The 25,688-nt window shown below is 37.5% G+C and overlaps 1 protein-coding gene across 4 annotated transcripts; it reads right to left on the minus strand.

Annotated features, from left to right (window-relative positions):
- Positions 1–15,165: 15,165 nt before the first annotated feature.
- LOC104601201 (uncharacterized) lies at positions 15,166–25,284 on the minus strand. Of its 4 annotated transcripts, none has more exons than XM_010264459.3 (3): positions 24,515–25,284; positions 15,984–16,126; positions 15,166–15,860 (listed from the first exon to the last, which is right to left on the minus strand). In XM_010264459.3, the coding sequence occupies exon 3, from the start codon at positions 15,834–15,836 to the stop codon at positions 15,390–15,392; it is 447 nt and encodes a 148-aa protein (XP_010262761.1). In that variant the 5' UTR covers positions 15,837–15,860; positions 15,984–16,126; positions 24,515–25,284; the 3' UTR covers positions 15,166–15,389. The 4 variants fall into 4 exon arrangements, with proteins under 4 accessions (XP_010262761.1, XP_010262759.1, XP_010262760.1 ...); XM_010264457.3 differs by having other exon boundaries at positions 15,166–15,875; positions 24,515–25,279; XM_010264458.3 differs by lacking the exon at positions 24,515–25,284 and adding an exon at positions 16,233–24,254 and having other exon boundaries at positions 15,166–15,875.
- Between the last annotated feature and the right edge of the window lie 404 nt (positions 25,285–25,688).

Here is a 25,688-nt window from a genome sequence, read left to right on the forward strand (position 1 = left end):
ATGGAGTAAATCTAGGACATACTTCATTTGGGAAATGAAGATACCCCTTTTTGAGCGGGCAACTTCAATTCCTAGGAAGTATCTTAGAGGACCTAGATCCTTTACTTCAAACTGTATGGCAAGAAAACTCTTCAACTTTTGGATTTTATCCTTCCAGCTGCCAGTCATAATTACATCATCAACATATACTATCAAAGCAACAATTTTATCTTCTCCTCTTTTCATAAACAATGTGTGATCAGATTGACATTGCTTGTATCCTTTCTGTTGAACCACTGCATGGAATCTGCTAAACCAGGCTCTCGGTGATTGTTTCAGCCTGTATAAAGACTTCTTCAACCTGCACACCTTTTGTTGCCTTGAGCCTGAAAACCAGGGGGTTGTATCATGTAAACTTCCTCTTCAAGGACACCATTCAAGAATGCATTCTTGATATCAAGCTGATGTAGATTCTAGTCAAGACTAATAGCAAGAGAGAATAGAACTCTAATGGAGTTCATCTTGGCAACGGGTGCAAAAGTCTCTGCATAATCAACTCCGTACACTTGTGTAAACCCCTTTGCCACTAAACGAGCTTTATACCTCTCTTCCATGCCATCAACCCTATGTTTGACTGTGAACACCCATTTACATCCAACTGGATCATTTCCCTTAGGAAGATCTACAGGTTTCCATGTGACATTTTTATGAAGGGCATTAATTTATTCCTTCATAGCATCTGTCCATTCAGGTACTGAAAGAGCTTCTGCCACATTCTTAGGGATATGGACATTGTCAATGGATGTGAGAAAGGCTCGAAAAGAAGGTGAGATGTTTTCATAGGAAACAAAGTGGGAAATGGGGTGTTTAGTGGTGCACGATCTAACACCTTTCCTGTGAGCAATAGGAAGGTCAAGGTCGTTAGCAACAGAGGTATCAACTGCAATGGGGTCAGGAACATCAATGGGAACCAAGATACCTAAGTGGGTATGATCCGTCCCCGAAGAGTTTAATGGCACTAGAGGTACAACTTCTAGATTCTCCACAACTCCTGAATTTGGTTGGCCTTTGTGACGACGGAAGAAGACACGAAAAGGAGGAGGATCAGGAAGATGAGGGAGCTGAACTAGTTTCTCCTCATTCCTACTCTCCCCCTGAGGAGAAACAAGGAAAAAATGCTTACTCTCAAAGAAAGAGACATCCATGGAAACATAGAATTTTCGAGAAACAGGATCAAAACAACGGTATCCCTTATGAGTGAAGGAGTACCCCAGGAATATGCAAGGAATAGCACGGGGATCCAATTTCCCACGAGTGGGGAATAAATTTTGGACAAAGCAACGACAACCAAATACACGAGGAGGAATGGGAAGAAGGGGAGCCTTAGGAAAGAGAAGCTGATGTGGGGCTTTGCACTCTAACCAACGAGAGGGCATATGGTTGATGATGTAGGTAGCACAAATGACAACCTCAAGCCAAAAGCATTTTGGGACATTCATATGAAGTAGTAAACCCCGGGCCACTTCAAGGAGGTGTCGGTTATTTCTTTCAGCAATACCATTTTTTTTGTGGTGTTCGGGCACAAGAGCTACGGTGAAGTGAACCACGTGACGCAAAAAATTCCGTGAGATTACTATGAAAATACTCTTTGGCATTATCTGACTGAAAAATTTTGATTTCAGTTTGAAATTGGGTGAAGACCATCTGCTGAAAATCTTGGATAATTTTGGGTACTTCATCCCTGGTCCGCATGGGATATACCCATGTATATATAGAATAATCATTGATAATGGTAATAAAATACTTGTAGCCACTCTCAGATGGTAAAGTAGCAGGGCCCCACACATCAGAATGAATAATGTAAAAAGGAAATTCAGATTTATTATTTTTTGAAAGAAAATGAGTTCTACACTGCTTACTCAATTGACAAGTTTGACAAGAGAAATCTGAAACGGACACTAACTTAAACAATTCTTGAAACACCACTTTCAAATACTCAAAAGATAAATGACCAAGACGACAATGCCATAAATAAACTTAACTCTTACAGGACTGACTCTTAGACTCTGTGACTTGAAGACCAGCTTTAGTCTCCAGCATTTAAAGTCCATCAACCATACATCCTCTACCAATCGTCCTCTCCGAGGCCAGATCCTAGATCACACAGTAAGAAGGGAAAAATGTCACTGAGCAGTTTAAGGAATTAGTAATACTACTAACAGAGAACAAAATAATGGGAAATTTCAGAACATGTAAAACATCAAAGAGGGTAAGGCCGAGAGGGAGAGAAATGGTTCCTAGACAAGCTATGGTAGTATATGATCCATCAGCTAGTCTCACCTTGTCTCTTCCAGAAAGAAGGTGATAGGTTTGAAAGTAAGAGGACGTACCAGTCATGTGTTTTGACGCTCCATAATCAATGATCCAAGGAGTGTCAGGGTTATGAGAAGCAACATGGAAAGCTGTGGCAGAGTTACCTGATGTAGACACAAATGAAGTTGAGGGAGGAGCATCCATCTGACGAATTGCTCTATGATAGAGCTCTAAATGGTCACAGAAGGAATTTATAATATCCTCCCTTGGGTCAGATCTAGATGAATGTGTCTGAGTCACAGTATGAATGGGGGGTTGATTCTCTTGAGTAGCCATGTTTTCTATAGTGTGTTTTCTTGTACCTTGCTGTCCTCACTTTTTAATTCATATATGAATCTTGCTTCTTATTCATATCTTGAGCCCATTTCGGCTTCCCATGAAGATCCCAGCATGTGTCTCGGGTGTGTCGGGGTTTCTGGCAATGAGTACACCATAATTTATCCTTGTCATCCATCTTTTTCTGAAGATCTCCCTTCCTAGAAGTATTTCCCCCACCTGTAATAGCACTCCCTTTCGTTGCCAACACAACTACATCTCCTCTAGAATTGTTCATAAAATTCCTTCTGCTTTTTTCTGATTGTACAAGAGCATAAACTTCCTAAACTGATGGAAGATCCTTGCTACCTAGGATCTGAACTCTGATAGATTCATATGTAGGGTTCAAACCATGTAAGAAAGCAAACAATCTCTGTTGGGAGACGAGTTTTTTGTACAGTTTTGCATCTTCATCACACTTCCAGTCCACACTCTGATAATGATCTAACTCCTTCCAGATAGATGTCAAGTCTGAGTAGTACACAGATAGACACCTCTTCCCTTGTTTACAAGTAGATGATTATGCTTGTAGTTGGTAGATTTTGGCATAGTGTCACAGTTCTGAATATGTTGATTTTGTTTGTTCCTAGATCTCATTTGCCATTTCAGACCACATGAAATTCCTTCTTATTTGAGGTTGCATAGAAACTAAAAGCCAGGACATGACCATGCTATTTTCCTGGTTCCATCTGTCATATTCAACACTCCCATAATGTGGTTCTTTGATTCTCCCATTAATATAACCTATCTTTCCCCTTGTAATGATGTACAGTTTGGTCCCTCTTGACCACTCTAAATAATTTAAATCATCAAGAGGGATAACAACCATGGGAAATGATAGGTCCACACCCCCACTCATTCCATTCAGCATTGAGGAAACACCAAATGTAGCAGAAACTTCTAACCACATATTCTTAAATCTAAAAGGTGTGGGGCCTCCGATAAGGTTTTCTTGGTAGAGACTTAGGGGGCAGTGGTCAGAGGTTAGTCTAGGTAGAGCTTTCAAACTAGAAATCATGATCATATTCTCATGAATTTGTTGAGAATAGATAGATAAAACAGTGAAAACATCCCAGATAAAAAGCTTGTCCTAGACCCAATGTGTTGCATCATCTGCAGTGGATATGAGATGAATAGTCACGCAAAATGTTCATGAGCTCTCCTCATACAACATTCAACTCGTGTCCCATGAAAATAACACGCATGCCTCACATGGGTTCATTTATAAAATATACTGCATTAAAATGAATGTAAAATAACTTGATAATCTTTCAGTTTTGTTCTATATTTAAATGATGTTTCACTTTAAAGAATCCTATGTAATGGAGTTAGAAAATGAGAATGAAGAAACTTCCTTGTCCAATGCATGGGGCATTTGATAGTATCATTGTTTTATTCGATTTGACAAGTCCAACAGTGGAGTCAACTTGAGGGATTAAAGGAGATATTGTTATGCATATTCTAATCATAAATTTCCAAGCTACAATAAAGAAAGGCCATCTTAAAGCATAAATAGGAATAACTCATCTTAAAGCATATTGATAAACATATTCTAATCTTGGTTGGTTCAGCAATCTTTAGAAAGAAGCTTATGAGTTATGGCTAGTAACTCAATCTTTAGAAAGAAGCTTAATTTAGTTATTAACCTGGTATTTGAGCATGGATTGTGAAAATTTTTGGTATATTTCATATTGTAATCCTTTTCTACCCACATGAGAATATGGATTCGAACCTGCAAGTGGCCACGTTGTGCAAAAAATGCCAAAGTTTAGGACCATACCAGTCCATGCATAAAGGTTAAAACTTGTATTAATCAAAATAATACTCTTCCAAGCATTTGCAGTAGATGATATCTTAAGAGCTTGGAAAGAAGTAGCAAACTCCTCCATGGTGAAAGACAAGATAATCATGGAATAGAAGCCTCCTCAAAATAATGGAATGAATCTGAATTTTGATGGAAACTCCTTGGGTGGTCTAGGTTTTTCAGAAATTGGGGGTGTATTTTGGGATGCAAAAGGTAAGGTGGTAGCTCTATTTTCAGGCCCACTTGGAGTGGGGGGATCTTTAAGAGCTGAAATGATGGCCCTACTCCATGGGATGAAAATAGCAAAGCAATGATGTGACTTTCAACATGTGGAGGTTGAGGGGGACTCCAAACTGGTAATCTCATGGATGAATGACAGAAACCCAGGCGTGTGGATTCACAAACATATCATCAGAGATTAAGAATATAGCAAAGGATTTGGGGGAAATTTTTAGTTTTGGCCTAACTGGGGCCAATGTCACCCTTGGGACTCATGGGGCTTAACATCCCCACCCGCATTAAGGAAATAAAGTTGCACCCTCATCATTAGCTATAGCTTTTGCGTAGTGGTAAGTGCTTGATCATAAACCAAGTAATTATAATCAGTGCCATTAAAGAAGGGTGGTCTAGATATCGAATGGCATTCAACAAAAGGAGTGTTGTTTTGGGTTGCCATGATGATGCCAACGTTTAGATGGGTAAAAAGAACAACAGATGGGATAGCTGATTTTTTGGCTAAGCAAGGGGTGCATAGGGAACAATTCATTTGAGAAGGTGTGTAACTAGTTTTCTTTCAAATTATGAGGGGACAGAACTCACTTGTATGGCAATAGTTATGATTTGTTTTAATTGAAATTAATGAAATGAACTTTTACTGATCATAATAATAATAATAATAAATAATCACAAATGTATGATACAAGTTTACTCGATATTAGTAATATCTTTCAGATATGGACCAATCAGCTACATGGGAAATGCATAAAAGGGTAGCAGTCTTATGACTCAAGTATACAAAATACCTACTATCTAAAACCTATGCAGGGATTTTCTGATTTATCCATGCCTTGCTGCAAAGAAAGAATTTTGGTTAACATTTATACAAGTATCAATGTAACTTTGAAAAATGAAATAATGAGAGAAAAGAGATATATGGTCATCGGATAAGATGATAGGAAAGAGATAAGTGCTCTTGAGATTATTCAAGGAAGTTCACAGCTATACAAAAACAGAACTCTCCGCTCTTTAAGCACCTGAAACCATGACTGTTTTGAACAGATTTTGATGATAACTTTGGATTAGAGGGATCTAAATCAACCCTTTGTAACGGAGTTAACATATCTGGAAAAGACTCATATTTCCATTTGACAGAAGCTATATCAGCATTATTGTGATGAGGTCTTTTAACTCTAAGTTCTCTACTGAAAGAAGAGTCCATATGCTGTTTCACTTGTTAGTGAGAAAGCTGATCTCCTCTTAACACTGATATGTTCATGTTCAGGATCCAGGTGAATTGTCATTTTCTTCAGCCCTGATTTCAGAAATTTCTCATCATCAACCATGTTGATGAAGATAAACTGATAAAAAAAACTAGAAGAAACTCTTCTTCTTTCTTCAAACTTTCAAGGCTTAAGGTAAAGAATCTCGATATAGTCAATGTAGAAAGACCAAAATCAATAACCCTAGATAGTAATTAAGATCCTAGTCCACATAATGCCCCAAGGTTGGTCATTGTAACCAGCTTGAACTAACAACAATTTTATCCTGGATAAAAAGATATGAAGATTGATTAGATTTATCCTCCTTGTGGAACCCGTTTAGCTTTTTCCATAGAAATGTGCATTCACATAGCATGTCATGAATGTGAACAATGTAGCCATCATATTGAAGCTTGGTGACAACAAGCATAAGAATGCACCTTACATAATGTTGGATTTGTGTCTTATTTTTCAACTGTTGGATTGGGTTATAATTTAATGGTGGGTGTGTGGTCTCCCCCTTTAGGTTAAGGTGTGTTCTTCATATAAAAGGTCTTTTTTGTATGAGGGATTTCTCTTTTTTGAGAGAAAAAGAGAGGTTGAGAGAAAGTGGGTGCTTTTGGTGCAACAGTGTTTTTCTCTTCTACAGGTTCATTGACTTTGAGAAGGAAATGAGAGAATGTGTGTACATGGGTTAAGGGATGGTTTGGATCACAAATATAAGGTGTTGTGTATTGTTTCTCATTCTCTTTCATAGCGATGAATAGTTTTTGTCTCATTCATAGACGTGGGTGGTAAAGCCGAACTACACAAATCCTTTGTGTTCTTGGTGGTGCTTGTTTTTTTTGCATTTGCATGGATTTCATTTGTTTTGTTGCTATTGGATTCTCTTGGTTGTTATTTTATTTCAAACACTTTGTGCTTTTATCTTATGAATGATTGTTTGTAAACTTAACAAAGTGGTATCAGAATTTTCCAAGTTAGGTGTATACAAGGTGTTTGTGAAAATTTAATAAGAAAATGACAATAAAAGGCATGGGTTTTTTATTCCAAAATGAAATGTTTGATCACAAAGGAAGGTGAAGGACATCTTGGTTCAACAAGGATTGATTAGAGCATTGAAGGGAAAGGAAAGTCAAAAGACATGAAAGATTCTGGTTGGAAGGATATTAAGTCAAGGTGTATTAATATGATTTGATTGCTTTAGGCATATAGCATTACATTTAATGTTACAGAGGAAGATTATGCACAGAAGTAGTAGGAAAAGCTAGAAAACTTTACTTGGGGAAGAACTTAGCCACAAAATTATATATGAAGCACTAACTATATTGGTTGAAGATGGAAGAAAGTGGGCATCTCCTGAAACACTATGTGTTCAATGGTATCTTGGATCAATTGGAAAAAAGTTGATGACAAGGTGGGGGAAGAAGACAACCCTTTTTCTTCTCACCTTGCTTTATGATTTGTATAAAAGCTTAATGACAATGTTGCTATATGGCAAAGATATAGTAAAGTTGGAGGAAGACACCACATCTCTCTTATCCAATGAGGTTAGGAGGCCCAAGTATGTGAGTGGGCAAGAATTTACAATGATTATACAAGAAACAAATAGGAAAGGAAGGTCATTGATAAATAGATAAGTCTAGATCCAAGATTAAGAAAAAGGGCGAATTGCAATGTTACAGATGCAAGGAATTTGGTCACATGAAAAGAGATTGTCCTATACATAAAAAGAATGGAAATGAATCTAGTAGTGTGGTGGTTGTATTGGATGATGATAGAAATATTTTCACAATCTCCAACTATATTTGCACTACTACTTCATATGAGTGGGATTTACATTCCAGGTGTTCTTTACATATGTTCTCTAGGAAGGAATATTTTGACACATTCTAAGAGACGAAGACAAGTGTTGTTTCCTTGGGTGATGTATCTACTTGTAACATTATGGGTATTGGAACAATGGAGTTCAAAATATTTAATGGGGTGGTTCACACTTTGGATGGTTTGGTATATGTCTCAAAGGCTCCATTTGCAGGGGTGCAAATACTAATATGTAGAGCGCAAAACCTTGTATTTTGTATGTATTTGCACTCCTTCCAAACTGATACTAAAGCACAAACTATGCCTAAACAGCTAAGCAAATAATGTGAGGTTAAGTATGCAAGAGCAGCGGCAGCAGCCCATCAATGCAAGTATGCAGTCCATAATAGAGCATCAAAGATTCCCACCATGCAGGTTGTGTTACAAGTGAATGCCCAAAAGGAAGAGAAATGAAACCTATAAAAGAAAACTAAATGAAATTGTTATACAGCAGTTTCAAGCTTGAGGGAATTACTCAAATAAAAGTATAAAACCAAGAAATAATGAACAAAAAAGCTGGCGGATTTGAATCACTCTGTCAATATGCGATCTGCAATACAACAAATGTTTTTTTTTTTTTTTAACAAGATTAAGAAATAAAGAAAAAGGAGGAATAACAGTTTAAGTTGAAAAACGCCACACGCCCTGATACATAGGTAGAGTTGTTACAGGTAGTCCCACCAAGGACCAATAAAGGAGGCAACATTTTGGAGTGTGAAAATTGGATGTCAAGCCACAATTACCATTCATGGAAACTTATTAAATAAAAATCAAAACCTATAAAGGATACAGTGAAGTGGTCTAATTCTTCTTTTCTTTTTCTTTTTTCATCAGTTACGATCAAGATGAATAAAGCATTCTGTGGAACTTAACATGAAGAATTGATCGGGGATTTTCTTATTTCTTATGAAATCTGGCACAAGCTCAAACTATCATCGATATGTATCACGATACGATAAACGACATAGAAACTAATAACAAAAGAGTAAATCGATAAAAAATTAAATAAATAAGAATAGAACAAAACATAAACAGAAGATACCTTCTATTCTTATATACCAATCTTTTTCATACGGATGCTTGACAAATGACAAGTGTTTCACCATAAGGAGAATGCCATTATGATGATGCTAATGTGCCGTTTATGCTTGACAATGTTTGATCCGACCCACGGACATAATTTCCTTGGATACACTTGAATAAGAATTTTTTGAAAACAACTTTAATTTTAATTAAAATACTAAGTGGGATCCTTTAATATCTATAAAATTAAAAAAATAATAAAAGAAAATTAAAAATCAAAAGGTATTGATCATATTGACAGGTACTAATACCCACTTGAGAGAGTATGGGGCGTATTAATATTTTGGAGTTTTTAGAGTCAGTCCCCTCACATTTGTTTTATACATGGTTTTGAAAATGGGACCAGACCAGATGCTCGGACAGGTTGATTCAGGAACTGGTTAGTTAATCCGTTTCATTTTATCCTAAAATCGTTGATTTGATCAATGATCCATTGGGTTGAGGTGGTTATATCGTTAATTCATCGACTTGGATAATGGTTTTTCGTTGTTTTATTTATTTATTTTTAAGTTAAAATGAATTATTTATCCATTCAAATTGGGCAGTGGGGTCATTCGACTCTGGAATTGGTCCCTAAAACGGTTCTGTGTCCGATCTAACTTTTAAAACCTTAGTTTTATTGATTTCCAAAATGTATTTATACACACCATCCCCCATGAATTGGGAATCTTTCCCCCCTTGATACTGACTTGAACTATATAAGTCATGGTTTTAAAAACCGACCCAGAAATGGAATCGTTCTAGCCATTGGTTTCTGGGTCGACGGTTTGATCATTTGGTTTGAATGGATAGCCCGTTATGATAATAAAAATAAAAAAATAACCAAAAACTGTTGAACGGGTTAACGATTCTATTGCCCGGATCAATGAATCACTAACTGATTCAACAACTTTTGGCCAAGGACCGGGTTTAAAATAAAATAGAACCGATTGCCAAAACGATTCCTGAGCCTAACGGTCCAACCATCCCAATCAATTTGAAAACCATGGTATAAACGGATTAGGAATTCTGACGGAGATTGAACTCAAATTACCCCTAATGTTTTAATCTATCAATCATGATGATATAACACCTTTTAAGTTTTAATTAATGATGTGATCATGCCCTTGTATTTAATAAACCACAAGCATATAGATTGTGGAAGGAAGCAATAAGAAGAAAAAGATGATTGTGGAAGGAGGAGGCAGCAACAATTCTGCTGCTCGCCATGCTGCGTACAATCCATTATGTAAGTGTTTGACATTGATATCTTACTTCAGAGCCATATTTTGAGAAAACGGTGCTGTATGGATAAGAGCTTGTTGCACTGTTTTCTCAAAAACCACTTTTTATTTTTTTGTCATCAATGCTATCATATAGGATATTTTCTGGGGAAATAATATTGGTTTTGTTTGGTATCAGTGCTGTATAATTATTTTCAACATGATCTATATTATCCAATACTTTAGATGATGCCACATGGGTGCCACGTCATTGTACCATTGGTAACAACAGTTTTGAAAGCAAGAAAATGCCAAATTTGATGTCTCAAACTATGCCTTCAGGATTTTTAAATATGGTTTAGAGCAACATTTTTTTTATGAAAACATAACCAACATCTTTTCATTTTCTAAAGTACCATTTTTTCTGATGTGACACTTTTTTTAGGGCAACGACATCGATGTCAAACATCCCATAGTGTAACCAATCACAAGTACACACGTATTCTCCACATATGGATTCATACTCTTGTGTACGGAACATTGATGTGTGTGCACTCGTGATTGTTTATATAATTATATATGCATGGTGTGGCAATCAATAGACCATCCAACTAGTTCCTAATACCAAAGATAAAAAATAAGGGTAGAGGTAGACCTCCTTGGGTAGATATTTATAGAGAGAAAAGATCTAACAACCCTAGTCCTATTCCAATAAGGAAAACCCTAGTTTCCAATTCCATGAAGAATTATATGCTGCTTTGGCATCCTTAATGCCATGTGGTAGAATGCATAGTTGACCATGACAGCAATAGGCAATCTTCCTTCTAAGATCTATTTCTTTTAAGGTTAATGAGCTATCAAAACGTTTTATCATGATGATCTTGATTAGATCATAAACCTCTACGTATCATTAGTAGTAAAATACATATATAATATATTATCATCATTATCATCATCACTACCAACAACACCATCATCTAAGCCTTGCCCCTATTATAAAGCTTGGATTGACTTCCCATAGAGCAGGCCTCACTTGCTCCCCACAACACATCTCAGTCGTGCATATTGGGAACATCTCTCCATGTGTGTGGCACACTTAGTGGGGAGCCAATGTGAATTCTCGAGTATATGGGGTTGAAGGAAGGAAGAGTATGTGCCATGCATGTGTGCAAGTAAAAATAAAAAAAGGGTAAAAAAATTAAAATATATTTTAGATTTTGTAAGATATTTTAATTGTGATTCTTTAAATGTTTAAAATCGATTATTAGATTTGAGGATTAAAATATTTGGACAATCACCTATTGCAAGCATTGAGATTATATGATGCTACTAAAATATTGTGATTTTATTGTTATGGCCTAGACGTGAAGCTAAGCCAAGTATTGACATTATATAGTAAGAATATTTATAAATTTTAAAGTAAAACTCAGTAAATGCCAAATTATTCAAAGACGCAAAAAAAAATATGGGATTTCATAAATAAAGTATAAAGAACATGGATTTTAAAAATATGGGGAACATAATTTTCAATATACATTTATATTATAAAAGAAGGAGAAGGGCATTAAAACCCAATAGCAACCCAATGTAAGTGTGGAATGAAAAAGGAGAGGTAGGTTTATTATGGTTGACTAAGTATATGTTTGGCATCAATGCTGCAAATGCATGCTGCCGATGTGTGGGTTGGAAGCACTGATTTTTTAGAAAACGGTGTTTTTTTTTTGTTTTGAACCGTTGCTGCCAGGTAGGATGTTTCTTGGAGCGACAATAACTTTTTTCTGTTTGATACGAATGCTCTAGGAAACTTTTTTTGCACTTCTACCCATTATCCAATGCCACATCACTGCCCTGTTAGCAACAACGAGCTGGAGATTCAGGAAACGTCGAATTTGGTGTTGCTCTAAGCCATGCCTTCCTGATTTTCAAGGCGTGGCTTGGAGCACCATTTTTTCCTACATGGCGCTGATGTGGCACCGGAGCAATGGCAACGGTTCCAAAGAGACGCTAAATTATTTGATAAGATAATGAACACAGAGAAAAAGCTTGATGAATGGAGAAAAAAACTGTGGTGCCTATATTTAACAATAATGATGATTGTAATGATTGTTATGGAATTAAACTTATAAATTACATTATGAAACTTTGGAAGATAATAATTGAGCATATTTTACAACATAAAAAATATGGCAAAATCTATGATACAAAAATTGCACTCTAAAGTAAAAAAAGGTGAACCAACAATAAAGTGAGATATCATATGTGACATACATCTCGTTAAATGTGAACCAACGAGAAGTAAACAAAGTGACGTTTAACATCTTTAATGTGATTGATCACTTTTTTTATTTATTGTGCAAATTCTTCAATTAGTATTTTAGAAAAAACGATTTGGGTTTATGCCAAAGAGATCTTTTAATTAAGATGGTTGATAGAAAAATTTAGAGAGAATAAGAGAGATCTTCATATAGTTTTCCTTGATCTAGAAAAGAAAACCAATGTTAAATAGGTACGTGGACTTAATTAAAGATATGCATAGGGTGTAAAAATCAATGTTAAAATACTTCTTGGAGAGACATCAGATTCTATAGTTACAATGGGTCTTAACTAATAGTTACAATGGGCCAAGAGATAATTCAATGTGACCTCTTATTTTACCTTGTTTGAATAATTAATAACAAATGAGAGATTAAGTAGGATGTCATTCATAGAATTAAAGCACGATGGGCAAAATGGAGGGGATGCATTTAAAATCTTAGTGACAGGCGAATGTCACCTTGGTTAAAAGGAAAATTCTTTAAAATAGTTGTAAGGTTGGCATAAAAAATACCTGTAAAGTCAATTACATGGTTTTTAAAACCAAACTGGTTAGGGGTCCGTTATCGGTTTGAATGGTCGGCCTGTTCTGACAAAAAAAAATAAAAAAATGAAAAACAGTCAAAATCGTTCGAATAGTTAACCGGCCCGTTCAATGGTTTGTTGACCAAAATCAACGGTTTTGGGGGAAAACCAAACCGATCAGGTGACCGGTTCCCGATTTTTCCGGTCCGGTCCAGTTTTGAAAACCATGGCCAATTATGTTGTATGGAGTAGATTGTTAGGCAGTTGAGAAACATGTCCAAAAAATTATATGTGACAGATATATGAATGCTTGCTTAGTCTTAGATGGGTGAATGGTAAAACTAGGTAAGAAAGGTTAGAAATAAAATGGTATAAAGGAACCTAGCTCCAATAGGTGATAAAATGTGAGAAAATATATTGAAATGATTTGATCATGTGCATAGAAGACCATCTATACACATATTAATGAAAAGTGATATGTTACAAGTTGAAAGGGCTAAAAGGGATGGGGGCAAACTGAAAAGGACTCAACAAAACAAGATTCATATAGTTAAACCCCATATAGTTGGGACAAGGCTTAGAAGATGACGATGGCATACATTTACATGAAAAAATATGCTAAAATTTTCATTTAGTATTTTTTATTTTTAAAGATAACATATTAAACACTTATTTACTTTTAATCAACATTGGTAATGGCTTTTTTAATCTTTTTACCATACAAATGCATATTGACAACTGACAACTTTTGTCGATAAGGCTGGTGAGCCCCTTTATAAAGAGAAGTTGGGGAAAGGTTGGAATTTGAAATTGAGAGAATAAAATTAAATAGGCTCTGCATTTGCGAGTGGAGTCCTGTGACGTATTGGGAAGCATAAAGGAAGAAGAGCATTGTATTTTTTTTAAAAATAAATAAACCTGTAAGATGCCAACCAGTTGGTTGATAAGGTCTACTACTTGTCGTATCTAGTGGAGAGTTGGGATTGAATCCTGTTGGATGGTTGAACCTCCTAAACGTCGTATTTTAACAAACTACTAACCTGGATGGTTGAACCTCTAGAATGTTCGACCCAGACAACAGTTTACAGGTCAATTTTATAGTTTAACTAATTTTTATTTTTTAAGGATCCATTGGTTCACAATCAGAAGCAGAATCGTTATTGGAATTAAAATCCGTCAGAATTGAAATTGAAATGATCTATTGCCTGTTCAGAAAATAATCTAATGGGAATCGAAATAAACTGAAATGAGATCCCAAGGGAGGGGGAAGGAATGTCCATTCCATTCTCTCAAATGGGGAATGTCATAATATCAGGAATGGGAATAAGAATATAAGATTCCAGTTCTGCCCAACCAAACATTTGGAATTGGAATGTCCCATTCCAGTTCCGATTCCAGACCCCTATTCCTTGCAAAGAGGTATCGGATATCCATAGCAATAGCATGAACCAGAATGCCAAATTTAATAATATCTCATCTTTTTCCATTTTTTCCTTTGCTTTGCTCACTCTTGAGGCACTCTCTACCTCAGATTTTCAAAGAATAACCCATCACTCCATTTCAGGAGTTTCCTGAAATGCCTGCATCTGGCTCTCTGGATTTTCCATCATCTGCTCATCACAAATGAAGAACTGGTTATCAATAGAAGGAAAATTTTATGCCAGGTGGTCCTGTTCTCTATGCATTTAGAAGATAAACAGACCCTCGCACTAGCTTCATCGAATCCCTTGAGAGCATTTTCCCCAACCTCATGAAACTAGCCATTGTCAAATTCCACAAACTGGGTTAGATAAGCAGATCGCTCATCTAAGTAATCTGCAAATCTGATTTTCTGGGATTTTAAGCACCATAATATTAGCGAATAGCCCTTGCTTTTGAGCATCTCCATCAGGAGGGAAAGGTTCGGGTCCATCATCAATAGGCTTGCACAGAGAAAAGATGGGATTTTCCTTCCATGGTAGTTTCTTCCTGTAGACAAATGCATGTGCAGTGGGAGAGAAGGGGGTTTTCAAAAGTAGTGATTTTAGAACCTCTCGTCTTTGGATCAACTGGATTTATCAACTCTTTTACCACTTCTCTGATTATTGAAAAGTGAAGGGAAAGTGCCCTTCATTTCATGAATTTATTGGAAAACACTATGCCATACTGTCGTTTCTGGCTTTCTGTTTGTGCTGGCCTTGAACAAATCTGATTAACGTAGTTCATAATTTATGGACAGTATGTCTTACTCTGTTAAAAAACGAACTTGATGCTAGTCAGACAATCTTATTTCTTAACAATCTCTATAAAGGATCACTTACACTGATCGACAGTCAAAAGGTGAAATTGAGTGAAGATCATGGACTCGTTTTTCACCTCCCAAATGTTTAATTACATACCGTTCAGACTTGACAATGTGGAGGCAGTAGAAATTCAGCTAAGAGCTTGTATTTCAGATGGAACGTAATGCCAAGATCACTCCACATCGTACCCTTTCTCCTGGAGCTCTGATATGACTTCGTTCCTCATCCTTAACCATAGTTTCTGAGCTTCTTGCTCGAACTTCTTCGACTGTAATTTCTTTTGAAAATTCTCGGAGTCTTTTCCCGATTCGATAAATCCTCTGGGACCAATGGTGGTGCCAAGAGCGCCCCCACTCGCAATAAACTCCTCGACTGCCTCTTTGTCGCCTGGGTACGGAAACCTCCTGCGCTCATACAGATGGGCCATCTCTTTCTCTTCCTTAGGTCGAGGTTTCAGCGTCCACCAACCGAGCGGAGATGTTTCATTCCACAACCAAGCCGCGCCGAACACTGTGTAGGTACAGAGTAGAGCTTTGCCTATCTGTTTCCAGAAGTAGTAATCCTCCTTCCCCAGCCCTATTTTCTTCAGAAACTTCTGGGCACTAGATAATTTCGCCATGACAAGAACCTCCAGATCAAGTCTCTGGGCGAGACATTTCTTCGAACAATCAGAAGACGTTCATTGAAATGAGAAAAAGGAAAAGCAAAGATCTCACGAAAGTTAGGCGCTGACGAAAAGTTGCAAATTTAAGATGAGGAATCATACCTGCTCTTTCTTCTCGATGAACTCTGAAGAAATAAATCGGGATCGTGTGGAGGATCTCGATTCGTTTAAGTGGTAGGCACGAATTACGAATGATTAACTGATAATCAACGGATTAAAAGTCTCCCAGTCTCTCCCTTAGCTATCTGCAAAATAAATGTGGGAAAATTCTCTATTTCCATTTTAGTCTCTAAATTTAAAATGCATTAATTTAGTATCTAAACTTTCAAAACGTGTCAATTCAATACCTACCGTAATCAACAGTTATTCAGCCGTTAAGTAGCATTTGAAAAAGGTATAAATGCCCTTCAAGTGTTATCTAATTTTCTTTGTCAACTATCCGGACGTTGACAAAAAAATTAACAATCCCAAATCTTTATTTCTTCTATTCAAGAAAGTTGGGATCATTCTAAACCCCAACTTAAAAGAGGCAAAGATTTAGGAATATTGATTTTTTGTGTTTGGATGGTTGATAAAAAAATTAAATGACACTCGAAGGACAATTGTGTTTTTTCCAAAGGCCATTTAATGGTTAGTTAACAATCGATTAACGATAGGTACTGGATTGATACGTTTTGAAAGTTTAGGAAATGAATTATCATATTTTAAAGTTCAAGGAACCAAAGTAGCACTAGGCCCAAATACAAAGTACTGATCAGGAATTTTCTCAATAAATATTGAAGGAAAATTATTTAAAAATACCTAAACCTTCAATCTATTTTTTCTTGAAAACCTCCCATGTATTTTAATCTTCACAAAAACCACCCTTTACGTTTCAATTAAGGGCCTTATTTCGATTTTGTCATGGTTGAACACTCACCTCTTCAATTTCAAACCTAAACCTTAAATTCTAAGGCGGTATTAAGTAGTGTGTTCATCTCATGGATGGACCATTTCGATCCATGCCATGGGATGAACATGCAATTCAGTTAGGCGTGGATGGGACCAGTCCACACTATATCGTGGACCGGCCTTGTCCACACCTCAAAATATTGGCAACGGGTATTTATCGTGAAAGGGCTCTATCCATAGCTTATTTTTTATATTGTGTTTCATATTCACAATCGAAACCCTGCATTTTACAGTTAACCCCTCCACCACTGAAGCGGTCTGCCACTGTGCTCTACCCCAAAGGGAGGTCTCCTCCACCGAAGCGCTCCTCTGAGCTTTCTCCACCGTTTCTTTTTCCTTCGTTTATGTTGTTGATATTGATTTCAATGGTGCTACTCCCTCTTTTTCCACTACTATTTCTTTTTCTTTCTAATTCTTCATCTTCTCTTGCGGTTCTTCTCCTGAACACCCCCACCAAAATATAACTTCGAGTTTCCAAGTTCTGAAACCTTTTCGTCCACAATCAACAACACCTTTCCAATTCTAGAAGTCAAAGTAAAATCCTTTGAAGAGAACTCTTATTCGAAGGACAACCCTCTACGAATCACCAGTTCTAGAACCCCCTCCAGCGAAACTACAATATAAAAGATTTGTGATATGGATCACTAAGCATGATTCATCACATTAGCAAAGAATCTTCATGTTATGAAAGAATAACCAAAGAACAACCGCAATTTTCTTCATGTTGTCCACACGATCTATGGATAGATGTTGTTTTTCCTTGAAAAGAGAAAAAAAAAAGTGATGGGCATTATGAATGAGGTCAGGGAAGGCTTAGAAAAACCTAGGTTTTAGAAGTGAGAAAAAAAAAATTGATAGATCTTGTGTTTTGTTTTCTTTTTTTTTTTATCAATAACACAATTTATTAATTGTCACAATAATTACAGAGAGGAAGACAAACTTTATTATCTTCCAACTACATCATGGGCTCCAAGAGAAGAAACAAAGAGAAAGAGAGAACAGAAAAAGAACAAAATTAAATTACATCTGTGCCTAGAACATGACACCTCTGTCCACCCCTTGTTTAGCTAACCCATCAGCAAAAGAATTAGCTAGGGGTGCAAGTCGGGCGGGCTGGGGCGGGTTTTAGCTCAACCCAGGCCCAACCCTAAGAATTAGACCTAAAGCCCGAGCCCTGCCCAAGCCCGAGGTCAAGCTCGAATTATTCAACCTAAGCCCAGCCCGCACTAAAATTTTAGGCATTCAAGTTGGGCACGGGCCTGAGCCAAACTTTAATTGGTTAATCAGCCCAAAGGCCAAAGCCCAAGATTAAAATTTAATCAGCCTAATGAGTTTTTACTCATTTTGGGTTTCCTTAATTAATGTTGTCAACTTGCCATAATGGCATTTGAATTAAAAGAATTTGAAAGTTAAAAGAATTTGAAACGTCAAAGTCTCATAGACACACAAAGAGTGAAAGAGGGAAATCGTGTTTAGAAAAAGAAACTTAAGAAACTAATTAATGACTTTGAGTAATGGCATTGACAATTGACACATGGCACCTAATATTAAATTAGTAATTTACTAATTAAACAACTACAATTAAGCTAACATAGTAATATATTAACATATGATTCATTGATTCAACTATATATTACATGTACAATACATTGGACCGGGCTTAGGTTACCCGAGCCCAACCCAAAAAAAAAAAATAAAAATATGCCTTTTCAAGCCCAAGCCCAACCTGAGGCCCAGAAAATCTAACCCAACCCGTGAAAAAAATCGAGTTGGACTGGGCCGGGCTCGGGTTAAGCCCGTCCAAGTTGCACCCCTAGAATTAACTGATTTTAACTTCCATTTCTCGAACTAGGCATCTGAATTTCCTTTTCAAATTACTATAACTCCATTATTTAAGGGAAGATATGTCCCTGTCCACCCCTTGTGTTTTGTTTTCATTATTTAACAGAAGATATGTCCCTAGATTGTGCTGAATGGATGAATAGGACTTCTGCCACTTACACCACTTAGGTGAGATCCAACATGAGCTAAGGTAGACAAGGTGAGGAATTTCCATTTTAGGAGAAATTTTAGTTCTTCAAAATGAGAAGTTTCATCAGAAATTCTAAGATGGAGAAGAAACATTAGGCTCTGTTTGGTTTGTGTGAAGATTTGGGTGGGATGGGAAAGTGTAAAAATTTAACTTTCCAGTGTTTGGTTTTATATATGGGAAAATAAAGGAAAAGCATTGTTGGTTCACCGCCGAAAAAGCATTGTTAGTTCTTCGTCGTTGCCTGGTTCGCTTCGCCGCTGCCCAGTTCTCTTTTCCGCAGATCTAGTGAAGACGGGAAGAATAAGAGTGCCCCTCGCAGATCGCCGCAAATCTGGTGAAGACAGAAAGAAGGTGAGGGAGAAGAGAGAAGACGAGGATGGAGGGAGATCGACGTTGCCCCTTGCACTGGTTCCTTGCCAGGTGAAGAAGATGGCCATTAACAGTGGTTCTTTCGATTGTAATAGTGCTTTCCCAAATTTTTCCACTAGGGTCGCACGGTTTTGGTGCGACCCCAAATCCACGATTTTGGGATCTGACATCCCACATTTTTCTCATCCCACCCCTCTCTTTCCGTCAAAACAAATGAGAAAAAAGAATATTTTCGAAATATTCCCTTTTTCTCATCCCCATCCCACAAACCAAACGGAGCCTTAGGGAAAATGGAATGCTTTCTAAAACTTGAAAACTTGTTAGCATATGCAAATTAAATACTTAAAAATTAACAGCAAACAACAATCAAGGCAAGTGTCTTTGTTGAAGGGTAAACAGAAGATAAAAATAATAATTTTTATTTTTTAAATTATTTTATTACAATTTTTGTTGAAATTAATATTCAATTGTCAAAGCCTTTTTTTCATTTTATTTATCATATAAATTATAAAAATTAGACATTTATGATCAACTAATTGTATATGTGATACGTAGAATCATAGTTATCAAGGCGACGCCTAGGTGGGTGACGAGGCGCCCTTGGCTGGGCGCCTTGCCCAAACGCCTTGACTTTTAGCAACTAGGCACCCTTCTAGGCGACTAGGCGCCCGCCTAGATGATTAAGCACCCGCCTAGGCAACAAAAATGACAAGGCGGGCACGTTTTATAATATCACTTATATTGTTGTATCTTATTAATGTATGTGTTAATACATTTTATTATATGCTATATATATCAATTATATTTTGTTTCAATATTTTACTATTGAAATTTAAAAGATCAAAGGGATTTGAGAAGAGAAAAAGAAAGAAAGAAAAAAAAGAAAAGAAAAGAAAAGAAAGGGGAAAGTAACAATAGAATAATAAAGTTCTTTTTTTCTATTCTCTCTCTAATTAAATAAAACAGAAACTCAATCCTTGTTTTCTTTTTCTATTTTACTTTCCATCTTGAATATTTATCATATAAAGTTAATAACTTTCTTTAGCTGCTAATTAATATGAATGTGCTCTATTAAATACTTATTATAGTAGTATTATTTTTGAAAATAATGAAATTAATAAATGTAAACGATTTTTATCTTTTAGATGTGATGTTTTGCCACATTTTTAGAGGAAATTTAATGTTCTTAATAAAAAGAATTATTATTTTTCAATTAACATACATGTTGAATGGTATATAAAGCTAGGAAACTAGCCAAAAGTTAGTTTTTCATATTATAAAATTTTTATCGCCTAGGCGCCCGCCCAGGTGACTAAGCGATTAGGTGCCCCAGTGTCGCCCAGAATCGCCTAGACGCCTTGAAAACTATGCATGGAATCAAAAAAGTGTGGTGTGGATTGGTCCACACCATGCCTACAAAATGCCACTATGGATGTGGACTGGTCCAATCCACAATTCAAAATAGTTGTGAACTGTGGTATGGTGTGGATTGGTCCCTACCACTAGGTGTGGTGTGAACCAGTCCATACTACCCAACTTCTCATCCACACTATAGAACATCCCCTAAACCAATCCCTAAACCTAATAAAAAGCTCTAAACCCCAAAATTAAAATATAAATTACATTTGGTTAGATGCACATCCTCTAACCAATTAGGAACTAAATCATTTTCCAAATATGCAAACAAAATTCTTTCCTTAGGGCACATTCCTATTCCTTTTTTAAAGAAATGTTGGGGAAAGTTGGTCACATTAACTAACAATCTCATGTTTCTTTTTGTGAATTAACACAAGGCTTATGAAAAAGTTACCTTCCCTAGCTATCCCAAGCGGGGAGGAAAGTGAGTTCGCAGTCTGTGCATCCATGGGTGCACTAGATGTGTGAACCCGCCAATCGTTTTCAACCATGTCATCCATCCAAATGTTAATGGTTAAATGCACATTAACATGGGTTTGGCGGTTCAATTGGGCACGAACCAGCCACAACATGACCTATAGGTGCATCAAAAGTCCCCCAAACCTCATATTGTGAGATTTTTCCCATGGAAGTTTTCCTCCTTCCACCAAACCCTCCCTCCATCGGCGGTGACAAGGATAGCTCTGGTGACAAGGAAGTTTTCATCATTATTCTTCCTTTTTTTGATGGAAAATTTTCATCATTATTCATTATCATGAAAACCCACAACAAAAATCTCTCTCTAAATTTTCATCATGATTCCCTTCAATGAAAGAAATTTTCAAAAGAAAAAAGAGAGCACTTATACAAAAGAAGTTATTATCCGAAAGAGACCTCAACCATGTATATGATCTATTTAAGTTGTAGGTTGTGTTAATTACATGCTTAGTATTCTTCACTCTTGACTTGATGCAGTTACATTATATCATACTCTTGACTTATCTTTTAGCTTTCAAACCAATGTCTTGAGGCTGAGGTTTTAAGTAAAGAAAACCCTGAAAACCTTGTGAGTGGGCTAATTGAAAGACAGAGAAAAGGCGAGGAACACTTGGAAACCCACAAGAAATAGCCATGAGATCTATGAATACCAGAAAGGAAAACAACAGAAAAAAGAGGAATGGAAGGTGGTTGCAACACTGACACAACCAAGCCAGCAACTAAGAGGGAATAGTTTCTGAGGTTGAGTTAGAATAGAAATAACTCCAATCAATCATAGATTCAAACCAAAACTAAGGAAATCTGAAGATGTGCATCTCAAACTTCTTTTCTTCTATGATGTATACCAGATTTCAATATGGAGGGCATGAGGTGGGAGGCCATGGCAAGACTTCAGGGGGGATCTGGCAATTCAAAGGGCTCAGAGCTGCAACACTGTAAATAGATATGGACATGCTACTCGTGCAAGAATGGATTCCACCCACCATGTTACCAACTTTAATGTCCTCGCTTTCTTCATCTTCACTAGGAAGACGATGGAAAGTAGGGTTAATAAAAGATGCTACAACTACAACTACGGTGCTCCTAGTGATGAGTGACCCTGCAACAGTCCCTCCAAACACTTTCCCGTGACCTCTTGCAAGAGAGATAGTAAACAGAGATGATTTCGCAGAGGAAGATGAAACGGTGACCTCTTACAACAATCCCTCCAAACATGGCTCAATCGTTGTCTCTGGTAATAACGATTGGTGGCTTCAGTTTGTTCTTTGACCCAAGTGGTCAGCCTCTCAGTTTCCAAACAACTTTCACTGTTCGACCCAACATCTCCCCCGATTGAACCACCAAATTCACGTTAACGTTCATTTCACCGTTAACATTTGAATGGACGACGTGGTCGAAGACAATTAACAGGTTCATGCGTCCAATGCACAGAATGCGGACTCGAGGGAAGTTACCAGCACATAATGGGGGCAATATTATCCCTTTTTGTTTTGTATTTTTTAAAAATAAAATAAGGGTAAATTTCTTAAACCACCCCTACTGTTTAGCTAATTGACTAAGTGTACCCTTACTGTTTGAAAATTAACTAACACTACCCCTGTTGTTTCTGACAATTGACTAATACTTCCCTTACCGTTAGCTCCCATTAATAGAAAGACAAAAAAAACTATTTTACCCCTACTGTTTCTGAGAACCAATGAATGAATCATCACACCCTTCATCTTCTTTCTTCTTCAGCAATGTAGTGCTCTGTTGAAGAAGTAGAGAACGAGTGAACCAAATAAGAGCGACGACAGTGGTGGCAACCCCCTCTCTCAGAACTGTATGCACATTGGGCCTAGAAAACTCAAAAATGAAAGCCCACAGACCGAAGGACACTTCTTTGCTTCTTCAACAGAGCCTGTGAAACCCCCTGTTCGGTTCAATTGTTCTCTTTCTTCATTGCCGCTGGTTCACCGGAGGACCCTTCATTGCGGTGACGACAGCCCCCTGTGAAACCCCTCTCTCTTTCTCTCTCTTCTTCCTTTGGGCGACGACGACGACAGCGGCAACCCCCTGTGACACCACTCTCTCTTTCTCTATCTTCTTCCTCTGGGCAACAACACTCCATGTTCAGATCCGCCGCCGGCAATGACCCTTCTTTGAACGAAAACAGAGGTGAACCAACGGCATCCCTCTGTCCATTCTCTCCCATTTCTCTCTCTCTGTCCATTCATCTTTTTCTTGTTCTTCAGATCCCGATAAATCATCCGAAATATTGTCGACCTCTGCTTAAACCATAAACAATAATGACAAATTTCTCTCCGATCTCTCTTCTTTTCTCACACTTCCTCTTCTTTTTTTTTCTTCTCAATCTTCTCTCCTCCACGTCCTCTCTCTCATTTTATTGTAGCATCATCGTCGCCGCTGCTGCAACTCATCTGAACACGGGGGATCATACAAGAAGAGCTTGAAGAGCTTTGAACACGGGGGAGCATACGAGAAAAGCGATTTTCATTCGAACATTGAGACCAAAGACAGGAGCGACAACTGGCGAAGCATGTGCATGATAATGATAAGAGCGGTTTTAAGTTGGACACTGAGACCAAAGACGAGCGATGACTGTTGAGCAATTGCATTACAAATCCGCACTGTTCATCTTTTTAATATGACGAAAACAAGGGCGACGACTGCAAGTTCTCTCTCTGATTTCTTCTCTCTATTCTCTCTCTTCCTATTTTTCTCTCCCACTTCTTTTTCTTCTTCTAGAGAAAGAAGGAGAAAGAGAGACTAGAGGCAGAGGGGAAGGTTTGAGAGAGAAGCAGAGGTGGAAGGGGTGGTCTGAGAATAAAGAGAGAGAGAGAAAGAGAGAGTGGGGGTTCATGGCACGAGGGTAATATTAGGTTTTGAAAAAATTTTATAAGTCACATGGGGTTCCATGTGCAGAGATTGTGACGAAACACTAACGGATGTTAACTACAGGGGTATAATTAGTCAATTATCAGAAACTGTAAAGATAGTGCTAGTCAATTTTTAAATAATAAAGATACACTTAGTCAATTAGCTAAACCAGTTTAAAAAATTTACCCATAAAATAATCATTATTTCACTCACCTTAAAAATAAAAGAACACAGTAAATGATCAAAAGAAAAACGACCGCTCGGTGAATCAGTGAATGCTAGGGTTTGGAAATTTTAATGCCACGTGACGCTAATCAGGATTCAGGAGGTTTATACAAACTGTTTTAGGGGTTTAATCGAACCGTGGGTTTTATTGAACCGAACCGCTCAATTCGGTTTCTTTAAAAATCTAGCCAAAAATGAACCGATGCAATCTGTTAACCGGTTAACCGCATTACGTTTTTTCAGTTTTTAACTTTTTTTATATTAAAAAAAAAAAACATGTTACCTGAGAACTTGGACGGCGGAGCGGTGGCCGAATGCAAATTGGCTGGTGGGCGATGGCCTGGGAGAACCAATTGCTGCTTATTGGGGGCGGCGGCGGTGAAGTAGTGAAGCCGGAAGGCTGAAGCTTTGGTAGAGAATAAAATGGAGATGGAGGTTTTGGCGTGATTGCGTATCTGAGATATGAGAGAGAGAGAGGGAAGGGAGAAGCAGGGCAGCGGCGAAGCGCTGAAGCGGTGAAGCCGGCCGTGAAGGTTAAAACGTTGGCGCCTTCGCGGAGAAGAAAATGAAACAGCGAGAAGAGAAGGGAGAAGCAGGACGGCGACGGTGACTGAAACGTTGGTGCCTTGACGGAGAAGAAAATGGAACCGCTAGCAGAGAAGGGAGAAGCAGCAAAGCAGGGCGGATGAAATAGTGACTGACTGACTGTGAGGGGGGACGAGGACCACCCTTGCGGTTGTGAGTTGTGACGCCGACGCCGCCGCCGAAACAATGACCGTGAGTGAAGACAAGGACCAGCGCCGGAGGAGAGGACTGATTTAGTGATTTAGGGTTTTTCTCAGTTTTTGATTGAAAGAAAGGGAAAACAGCTAAGAAATCGCGGGGAAAGTGAAAAGGGTCGACTGGCGAGCGGTATATTTTGATTTAAAAAAATAAAAATAATATATATATATATATATGTATAATATGATATAATATTTAATATATATCGATTTGGTTAATTGCGAGTTTTTTATATTAGTTAATAGAAACTGAACCGATCAATTTAATTAATCGAATTTTCGATTTGGTTTCGATCAGGTTTTTCAGTTCGATTTTTCTTGCTACTACTGCTTTGTGGCTTATGTTACGAGCTAAACGGAAAGATTTATACAGGAAAATAACTTCGAGGGTGTGATCCTTGGAGTCTTTGTGTTTACAAGGGTAAAGGTTTTTGGGGAGGAATTTGGATCATGAGATCACCTCCTAATCTCATGATAAAATGTGCTGTGTTAGGTCTAAATTGGTAAACGGTTGGAACGTGTATTGTTGGTAGGAGATCCCAACTCTTCACGGAGGAGAGGCACTGCATTTTCAATAACTCTGCGAAGTGTTAGGGCAGTCCACATAGGTGATCAAGCCAGGCATATGTCATGTAGCCAACCCAGTATCTATTAATTAAATTAAAATTTTAAAAT

Source organism: Nelumbo nucifera, chromosome 2, assembly GCF_055504915.1.
Source record: "Nelumbo nucifera cultivar China Antique chromosome 2, China Antique-T2T, whole genome shotgun sequence".
Classification (NCBI taxonomy): domain Eukaryota; kingdom Viridiplantae; phylum Streptophyta; class Magnoliopsida; order Proteales; family Nelumbonaceae; genus Nelumbo; species Nelumbo nucifera.